This window comes from Muscardinus avellanarius (assembly GCF_963383645.1).
Source record: "Muscardinus avellanarius genome assembly, chromosome: 2".
Lineage (NCBI taxonomy): Eukaryota > Metazoa > Chordata > Mammalia > Rodentia > Gliridae > Muscardinus > Muscardinus avellanarius.
Window position 1 is genome coordinate 33871501 of NC_137787.1, and position 10285 is coordinate 33881785.

Here is a 10285-nt window from a genome sequence, read left to right on the forward strand (position 1 = left end):
CTGGCTTATTCACATATGTGCCTCATGCCCCAGGAGGCTGCAAACCTCATCAAAACCAGAGGCAGTGACTGATTTATCTTGACATTCCCATCAGTTAGCACATCTTTGTGACAATAGTCCAATGAACTATGCTTGTGTAAGCCTCTCCCTTGAATCTGTGCTGGGCCTGTGACTCGTGGCTACACACACAGCCAGTTTCAGGTCTAAGCCTTAAGAACACCTGAGCACTTGCCCGGTGTTATACTCTTTGGAGCCCCAAGTTGCCATCAAGTTCTGGCCATCTTGCTGTAAAGATCATAAGAGGAAGCCATGTGAGGAGCATGAGGATCTGAGAATGACTGCAGGGGAGAGAATTAAGGCACCAGATGTATGCCCCGGCCAAGCAAATGCACCCCCACCCCAAGTAGTCACACTCTTCTAGCTCAGGTGCCAGATGTGGGTAAGGAAAGGACCTCAAACACCAGGCTTATGAGGCATCACACCAAGTCTTTACCATATGGTTGTCCAAATTTATAACCTAGACACAATCAGGTTTTGGTTTATTAATTTAATCGACCATGTCTTAGGGAAATTGAAATGCAGCAAGAAATAACACCAATACACAAGGATGCATGATAACACATAATAAAATAACACAAATGATTAAGGAGCTGTTTGGAGTAAATTTATGAACAACCTACTATGCACCTGGCACTCTTCCAAAATCCAGAGGTTCAGCAATGAATAAAACAGACACAGATCCCGATTTTTATTGAACTTGATATTCTAGTGGGAAGTAGTAATAGTTCAAATAAATATCACAGTAAGAAGAAGTGAATTCTGTGGCTAGAAAAAAATGCAATGAAGAGAGTAGTTGAAGAGATTATGATTATAAATAGGATATTCACAAAGGCTTTTAAGAATAATTTAAGGTAGAAAAGATGAGGGAAGCTGGTAGATGGATAATGAGAAACTATTTCAGACAGAGAAAACATGAGATAGGGCCTGTCTGGAATATCTGAAATGTGGAGAGAGAGAGGTTGGGGCAGAGTGAGAGACAGGTGAGCAGAAGAGAAGGCTAGAAAGGCAAGATAGAGCATCCCCAGGAAGTCCCCAAGAACATCCAAGCTCAACAATTCACTAAGAGGACTCATGGGACTCAACATATACTCATTCTCATGGCTATGATTTATGTACAAAGGATGCAAAGCAAAATCAGCAGAAGTAAAAGGCATTTAGCATGAGGTCGGGAGGAATCCAAGCATAAACTTCCAAGGATCTTCTCCCAGTAGAAAGTACAAGCTTAGTTCCTTCAAGTGATGAGTTGTGATGACATATGTGAAACGTTGCTCAACAGGGAAGTTTGTGAACATTGCTGCACACCTCGTCCCTGGAAAATAGGTGTTCAGCAAAATTTGTGTTGTTTGCATAAATAGTTTTGGTGCAAATGTGGGCACCTTCCACAAATTTTAGTGTCCAGATACTGTAACTCAGGGTGTAAAGCATGAAAAGAGTTAAGGATGTTTCTCAGTGGAAGCCTGCCCCTAGGTTCAATCTCTAAGAGAAGGATGGATGGATGGATGGATGGATGGATGGATGGCATGACTAGATTTTAATTAATTGCCCTAGTTTATAGGCTTAAAGGAGGCTACAGCAGTACATATACAGGGTATATAGAGAGAAACCAAAGTTTTTAAAAAACAAGCCCAGAATGCTAACAAGAAAGAGAGCGAAGTGGTCAGATTTGGAATATACTGTGAGGGCAGAATCAACATGGTTTGCAGATTGTGTGTGGATCATCAGAGTAAAGGAGCCATCAAGGGTAGTAATGAGGATTTTTGTCTGGAACAACTAAAAAGGAATGTGTCACCCTTTAAAGGCATGGTTAGATTGTAGGTTAGATTTGGGGTGGGTTATCAGTTCAGACCATCATTTCAAGCAGACCACTGTGTACCAAACTGGGAGTTCAAGTGAGAGATCTGGGCTGGAGTTATGCAAATGACATTTGAGGCCATATTACTGGAGATCTCCAAGAGATAAGCAGAGACTGACAAGAGGAGGTTTAACACACTAAGTTCCAAGATCTTATTTCTGTGATCATTTCAATAAAACTGATAAGGGTGCATTAAAATAGGTTGGAAGTAAAAATCTAGATTGTATATATTATCTTAATTAGCATTATATTCTTATAATTATATAATAATATAGTATTTTTAAATTTTATAGATGTTCCTCATCTGGGCCAATGGACAAAATGGGTTAACCTGGGACACACTAACATCAAGAGGTAATGGAAGAAAGGGGCCAAAGAGACCAAGAATATCCAGTTAAGACAAGAAGAAAATCAGGAATGTGATATACAGAAATCATGTATTTAAAGTGTTCAGTATTTTTTTTAAAACAGTCGAGCAACATCTGAATCCCACTAAAAATGATCTAGATATTGTGCCCCCTGCTCCCTGTAGGCCCACTATTTGCATGGTTCTTGTAAAAGAAGGTGCACATTATCAGGCTGTTGCACTGAAGATACAAACTGAGGCAGACCTGGACTCCCTCTACACCCCAGCTGCTTTTCTGTTATGTGTCTAGGTGGAAATTTTCAGATATAATCCTAATCCCAACCTCAATCAATCAATCTCTCTCTCTCTCTCTCTCTCTCTCTCTCTCTCTCTCTCTCCCATCTCTGAATACCAAAGAGCAAATTATTCTTTTCTGATGGTGGCAGTCTCATCAGAACACATATTTCTAAGAATGTCAAGTTAAGGATTATTTGAGATCCAGGCCTTAGACTAAGGGGTGCCAAATCTGAGAGAAACTATCAGAGAAACATGGGACCTAAACTGTCCAAATAGGTAAGCCAGTTGTGACCACAGTTGTGAAAGTTTATCAGAATTTAAAATTTAGTTCCTTAGTTGCACTAGCTATATCTCAAATATTGAACAACCATTTAACAGCCAGACACAGGTATAAAAATAATCATAGAAAGTTCTATCAGTAATGCACTGCTTTAGATTTTCCAAGAGAGGCCCAAATCTCTGAAATTTTAAGCAGACTCCTCAGCTGATTTTTTACTATCATCCCTTCAAAACACTGCTTCATGAACTCCTGACATTACCATTTGTCCAGCTTCCTCAAGAAGATCCTATGGCATAAAATGCCTGGCTACGAGTATTTTGCTAACTAAACCACTTGAACCCAAGATTCCAAGCTCTAAGTCGGGGCTGTGGCACTTAATCCCACAAAGAGCAATGAATTTAGGGCAAGTAAACTAAAGTGAAGCCAAATCCTGGCCAGCAAACTCAATGTGCCAGTCAGTGGATTATACACAAAGGGGGTGTGTATGTTGAGAGAGAGAAGGGAAGAGATAACAACCAGGGGCAAGAATTCAAATACCTGCCCGAAGGCCTGGAAAATAGCAGTGGTGCATTAAGTAAGCTATTAAAAAGAAAATCAGAACAGAGTAAAAAGTTAAGCATGCCGATGACAGCTTACCCTTGCCATTGGTCAGGCGGTAATGGAGACTGGGACATTAGAAATTCCTTCTGAAGAGAACAGAGGTGCTCCAGCTCCAATGGATAGTTGTCATGTGGGAAAGTAAAGCCCAGGATTGTCAGAGTTTCTGATTCATTTTTCCCCAGAAAGAGATAGAAATTTGGATTTTTAGATGAAATCATAAAGTGTTAAACCCTGCCAACTTAGGTAAAAATATAAATTTGAGCAGACCTTAAAAAATATGTCTGTGGGTAACAGTAAGTCCTAGGCGCCCTATGTATGTAAGCTTGTTGCCTGCTAGATATGAGTCTATTGGCAGAACCAAAACCAAATTAGAGCCATGCTGTGTTGACCAGCAAGTTCTCTCTATTCACCCGCTGTGAAGAGCATCTGTATACAGAAGAGGGTCAAAGAGGAAGTCCTCAAGTAGACAGTGCCCAATATATTAAAAATCATTTTAGAAATTCAGTCTGGGCCTAACTTATATGTCCAAGAGCCTTAAAATCTATTTGGATAGTGAGATACCAAATGTAGAGAAGTTCAGAAATTCAGGAGTTCTAGCCTATATTTTGAGATTAGTTCCATACAATTATCTTTCCAGGTTCTTGTAACCATATGAATTCACTTAGATTTTGATCCCATAATTAATCATGGGGTGGAGTGTGTGTATGTGTGTGTGTGTGTGTGTGTGTGTGTGTGTGTGTGTGTGTGTATACCTGAAAATATAAAGATTTATTTTGAAAAGCTTATCAATGTTTTTTTTTTTTTTAATGAAAGGCATATTCACTTACAGTCAGACCCATAAGTCCACTTTTTAAAATTCCAGCATGCCATTCCAGTACTTAGGAAGTGGAGACCGGAGGATCGTGGTTCACGGCCAGCCTCAGATACTAAGTGAGGACCTCCACAACTTAGTGAGACTTTGCTTCAAAATAAAGAATAAAAAATAGGGCTGGGGGTGTGGCTCAGAGGTAGAATTCCCCTGGGTTCCATCCCCAGTACCGCCAAAAATTAAAAAAAAGAAATTCCAGCATGCCACTTACTCATGAACTTATCTCCATCAGCTCAACTCCTGAATGCACTGTACACTGAGTTACTAGACATGTCTTTTCCATATTCAACTCATCAAGTGTGTGCATGTGTATGTATTTATATATCAGTTTAATAACCTGAGTGCCTCCTATGAGAATTCACAGTAGGAATAGAGAGACAAGACAGGTGTTTAATGAAAAGCTGGTCTGTAGATACCCAAGACACAGTATCTAACACTGGAAGAGTTGAAAATCAAGCAAGTTCTGCAATACCAAAAGCTTAGTGGTGGATTAGTTGTTCTCAACTCAGGCTGGGTATCAGAATCACCTGAAGTGCTCTTAGAAAACCTATGCCCAGGACCACTCCATATCCCCTTGATGAAGACATTGGCTAAAGGGATTCAGGTTTGTGTATTGTTTAAGATGTTAACTTAAAATGAGAAGTCATACTCAGCCAGGGTTGAGAGCCCCTGCAGGTTACGGTTCAATTGTCCATTCACCTGTGACAGCAGTAATTTTGATGATAAATTTAGCTAATTACTCAGTGATCCCTACCTTGACTACTTAAGACGATCACCTCTCCACTAACCACTTCACTAAATTGGATTTAGAACCAAGGACAGTGATGGAGTACCAGCACCCAAAGATAAGCGATTCCATGACTCTCACCACATGGCCACAAACCTCAAATCTCAGAACATAATTAAAGCTGTCCCCAAAGCTGCCCCCAGTTCTCCAGCATCTCCTCCACTTCTGGTCTTATCTGATGTTGATTCAGCTGGCTCCCAACATTCCTCAAATACCAGTTTTCTTTGTTTATTCTCAGAAGCTGGTGGTTACTTCTCCAATGCTGCTCACCAAATCTAGACTGGCCTTCTAAGGCTTTTCCTATCCTCTAATCCGTATTAACTGTAACTTCCATCTTCTGTCCTGAATCTGCCCCTCCCCGATCTAAATTATTTAGAAGCTGGGAAAGAAACTGACAACACACATCCATGTTCCTGCCAATTATTTTGCTTCTTTTTTATTACAGCTACTCAAGCTGGATGTCTAAGAGCTTGTCCAGTTTTTCATGGTCACTTTGCTAATCCTGCAATAAGTCCCTCAGAAATTAGACTTCTTATAATATGCGTGCTTATGAAAGACATACTCAAGAGGAATTTGTGAATGTCCCATAGCTATATTGAGAGCTGTAGATTAGTGGTAGCCCACTTGCCTTCCATGTGCAAAGCTGTGGGCTTCATCCTCAGTACAGCAAAATAAATGAATAAAAAAAAATACGTTGCTATCTTGAGGTTGATGGATTATTGTAGATGCTAGTAAAGAAAGTGTTTCCTTTCAAAGCAAACTGTAAAAAGATGGATAAATTCCAATATATAACAGCATATAAAACTATACTGATAATGGCCAAGAACAATGACCCAGAGATAGTTTCTGGGCTTAAAACTAATTCCAAATTTACTAATCATATCTCTATCTTTTTCCATAATCTGTAATATAAAGGAATGTACCTTAGACTGTTGTGAGAGAGAAGTCACGTAAAATATGTAAAGCTCCTAGCACAGTGCCCGCACAGGTAAGCGCAATGCACATTAGTAGTTGTTCTTAGTGAGGGCAGGGCTCAAACTTTGCATCTTTCACTGATTTACAAAAAGTGAATTTATAACAAGTAGTTTTTCAAATTGAATTCTGCAATTTCTGGCCTTCTTCCATTATTTCTTTAATTCAATGGATAAAAGCAGGGAATCTGTCAGTATTTCTTGACATTTATGTTTCATTATGAATGCCACTACTAGTTACACCTTACTGTGATTACAATGGTATTTAAAATAAAACTAAGGGAGAGGAATGTTTAGAGAGGGGGAAAACAGTACTTGTCACTTAAATTGAAATTTTAAAAGCCAAAAATGAGAGGGAAGTGTTATAAGCTGCAGGTGACCTTTGAATGTCACATTCACTAATATATAAATGTAAACACAGAAAAATGCAATGTCTTGTAATAGTAAACTAATCAATGCAATTACATTATAGGTTCTGTGATATGAATTATGCTTCCAGACCAGAATTTCAATAGCAGCTTTTTAACACTTTAAGATCAAATTACAATGTATTAAAAATCATCTGGTTAGTTACCTGTCTGTTTCAAGCTTGGTAGTTTACTTCCATATTTGGTCATTTTATCCCTATACTAATCTTCTAAAGGTATAAGGTTTGAGGACATGAGTTGTTTTAATAATAAGTTAAAAATAATCATCTCAGCTGGGCATGATGGCGCACGCTTGTAATCCCAGCATTTGGGAGGCTGAGACAGGAGGATTGCAGTCCACAGATAGCCTCAGCTACTTACTGAGGGCCTCTGCAACTCAGTGAGACCCTGTTTCAAAGAAAAGAATAAAAATAGGGTGGGGGTGCAGCTCGGAGGTAGAATGCCCATGGGTTTCATCTTTAAAAAAAAAATAAAAAAATAATCATCTCAGTAAAATAATCCTTCAATGAGTTTTACTTTAGTAATTTATCTGGATTAAGTTACTCCTAACCCTAGCCTTTCAAAAATTAAATTATTTCAAAGACAATTTTTCTCTTGTTTAAGTCTTTTTCTTTAGTGAATGGTGTGATATAAACAAACATAGTAGAGGGGCCTGGTGGGGCACACTTGTAATCCCAGCATTCCGGAGGCAGAGGCCAGAGGATCGCGGTTCGTGGACAGCCTCAGCTACTTAGGGAGGCCTTTTGCAACTCAGTGAGAGCCTGTTTCAAAAAATAAAAATAAAAGACTACAAAACAGGGCTGGGGGTGTAGCTCAGAGGTATAATGCCCCTGGATCCCATTCCCAGAAACAATAAATAAATAAGCAGGCAAACACAAACTAATGTAACAATGGATAAAATAGATTTTTGTTGTAGTGGTACTTGGGATTGAAACCAGGGACATTCTACTTCTGAGCTACACCCACACCCTATTTTTATTTTGAAACAGGGTCTAAGTAGCCAAGGCTGGCCTTGAACCCATCCATGATCCTCCAGTCTCAGCTTCTCAGGTACTGAAATTATAGCCATGTGCCACCATGCCAGGCTTCGAATAGAATGAGAATATTTAAAAAAAAAATTTACCTTCAAATAGAAAAGTTTGTGACTTGCCCCATTTGAGAATTGAAGGCACGTGAGAATGCAAAAATACTTCTTAGTGTTTAGACTTTTAGTGCTTGGAATTTTGGGTGCTTTTCAAAACCTTCGTTTAAAGTTTCTTTGAGTAAGACACAGGAGGCCTGTGTTACCCAAACACCTGACATGAATTCTGAAGTACAGCTAGATTTTCTGGACATCTATTGCACTTATCACTTGAGCCAGGCATGGGTGCAGATGTCTGTAATCCTAGTACTTGGGAGGCTGAGAAAGGAGGATCACTGGTTTGAAGCCAGCCTCAGCAACTTAGAGAAACCTGTTATAAAACAAAAAATAAAGCTGGTGCGGTATAACTCAGAGGTAGAAGGTCCCTGGGTTCAAACCCCAGTACTACAAAAAAAAAAAAAAAAAAGTAAAAATAAAAAATAGTCACTTAAATCGACCTTAGGTACAGAGCTGGAACATCTTATTTCAATAACCACTCAGGACCTAACACAAGTCACATACATAGTAATCATTCATGGAATGTTTGGTATTAAAATGAAAACACCTTGAACCTAGACTGATCCGGGCAAGCAAACATCCTCCCAGCTCAGTTCCTAACCCAAGTCAGAGGAAGTTCTACTCCTGAGGCTGAAACTCCAAAGGCCTCATCGATTGTAACTTTGCCTAGGTGTTATTTGGACCAGTCAAGTTTCTAATTCCAAAAACCCCGAGTGCAGCGGGCCTTCACGGGTCAAAACTCACGCTTCCGGCAGGCAGCACCACCTAAGAAGTTCCCGCAAACAGTTCTAACCCTGGCTTCTCCGACTTGATTGGGCATCCCGGTCGCCTGGGGATCCTGTGCAGCAGCGGACTGAGCCAGTGCGGGGCTGAGCCCAAAGCTGCCGTCCCACCCCCCCTCCCCCGCCGTGGGCAAGCCCCCCGCCCCCAGGCACCCGATCCCTTGGATCTGCAACGCACAGAAGTCCTGGCCGCGGGCAGCGCCAGGGGTCGCCGGGTGCCCGCCGTGCACGCGCGGGGCCGGGTGCACCTGGCAGGTGCTGCCCGGGCTCGGCGCGCGCTCACCTGCCCGCGGGTCCTCAGGTAGCGCTGCAGCGCCTGCTGCGTGAGCTCGCGGACGCGCAGCTGGCCGTCCTTGCAGGGCACCACGATGCCCGTCCGGCCGAAGCACACCGTCACCTTCATCCCCGCGCAGGTGCCGGCCCGCTCGGGGGCGCCTGGCGCCGGGCCCGGATGGCGATCGGGATCCGGGTCCCGGGTGGCGGGCTCCGCGGCCCGCTGCCGTCCGCCGGCTCCAAAGCGAAACTGCAGCCGGGCCGCGCTCCCTCCCGGCGGCGGCGGGGCGGGCCAGGCCCGCGGCGCGGCCCGAGTTGGGAGGAAAGTTTTGCGCCCGCGCCCGGCTCCGCGGCGGCGCGCCGGCCTGGGCCCCGCTCTTAAAGGGGCCGCGGCGCTCCCCGCCCCCCGCGCTCTTGCGCCCGGTGCGGGGCGGTAACCCGAGCCCCCGAGCCTCGGGCCCGCACCCGGTCTCTCCCTCCCGCACGCAGGCACGCGGAGCTCCGGGGAATTGTAACGGGACCTGAGAGCTCCCACCTGGAGACTGAAACCAGAGCTCATAAAGCGCCCCGGAGGGAAGAGCTAGGCGAGGGCAACAACTACTCCTCTAAAATAAGGGAATTGGAGCAAGATCCAAGGAAAGCCTGGAGCAGGTGCTTCTGGCCACGCCCACAGAGACGCCCTCCTGAGCCCGGGCCTGCAGGTACTGAGAGGAGGCCACGGTGAGAACTTGTTTTCAAGGCTGCAAGACAGCTGCCCTCGGGGGCCCTGAGAGAGCGACATGGAGGGAATCCTGGGGGTGATGCGTGGGAACCATTCCCTTTACAGAAGACACTGAGTATTCTGCCAAAATTACCCCCCACCCCAATCCAAGTAGCTTTTTGAAATATGACTCTTGGTTTGCATTCGACTTGCAAAAAATAACACCCATAGGCTCCTGATATGGCAGGTGTGTATTAATTGAACCCAGGGTATAAGGGGGGGGGGGTCAACAAATAACACTTGTCTCCTTCTTAGTTCTCATATAAATGAGCTCCTATGAGCCATAAGAAAAATACTATATTTCTTTCCTTGTGTGTAAAGAACAGTCCAGGGAAGCTTAGATGGAGCTGTTCATGGAGTTTTATATGTTGGAAAGAACCTAGGTCTTCCCAGCTAAAACTCTTGTCTCTTAGCAGCTTTCTTAACAATCCAGTTAATCCAACAAGATCCTCAGGGCTACATCAAGTGTTTTTCTACAGAAAGGTTTGCTTTCTAAGGTGACACGTACATTGAACCGAAATTGCCTATGATGGTATGAAAATACAGAGATTTGAGGATCTGTAGCGGTTGTAGAAAGTTTAAACATATAAATATACATATTGGAGCCAGGCGTGGTGGCACATGCTTGTAATTCCAGCATTTGAGAGGCTAAGACAGGAGAATCACAGGTTCGAGGACAGCCTCAACTACTTAGGCCCTCTGCAATTTAGTGAGACCCTGTTTCAAAATTAATAAAAAAAAAAATAGGGCTGGGGATGCAGCTCAGAGGTAGAATGCTCCTGGGTTCCATCCCAAGTACCACAATATATATATATATATATATATATATATATATATATATAT

General features: G+C 42.9%; 1 protein-coding gene across 4 annotated transcripts in view; it reads right to left on the reverse strand.

Moving 5' to 3' along the window:
* PARD3B (par-3 family cell polarity regulator beta) overlaps window positions 1–8812 on the reverse strand; it is a gene marked incomplete at both ends in the record, with an annotated part of 1045674 nt that extends 1036862 nt beyond the window's left edge. For all 4 annotated transcript variants that reach the window (XM_080690300.1, XM_080690301.1, XM_080690302.1 and 1 more), the window contains one exon: window positions 8693–8812. In XM_080690300.1, the coding sequence (XP_080546426.1) occupies window positions 8693–8812 (120 nt within the window). The remainder of the gene's footprint in view (window positions 1–8692) is intronic.
* Between the last annotated feature and the right edge of the window lie 1473 nt (window positions 8813–10285).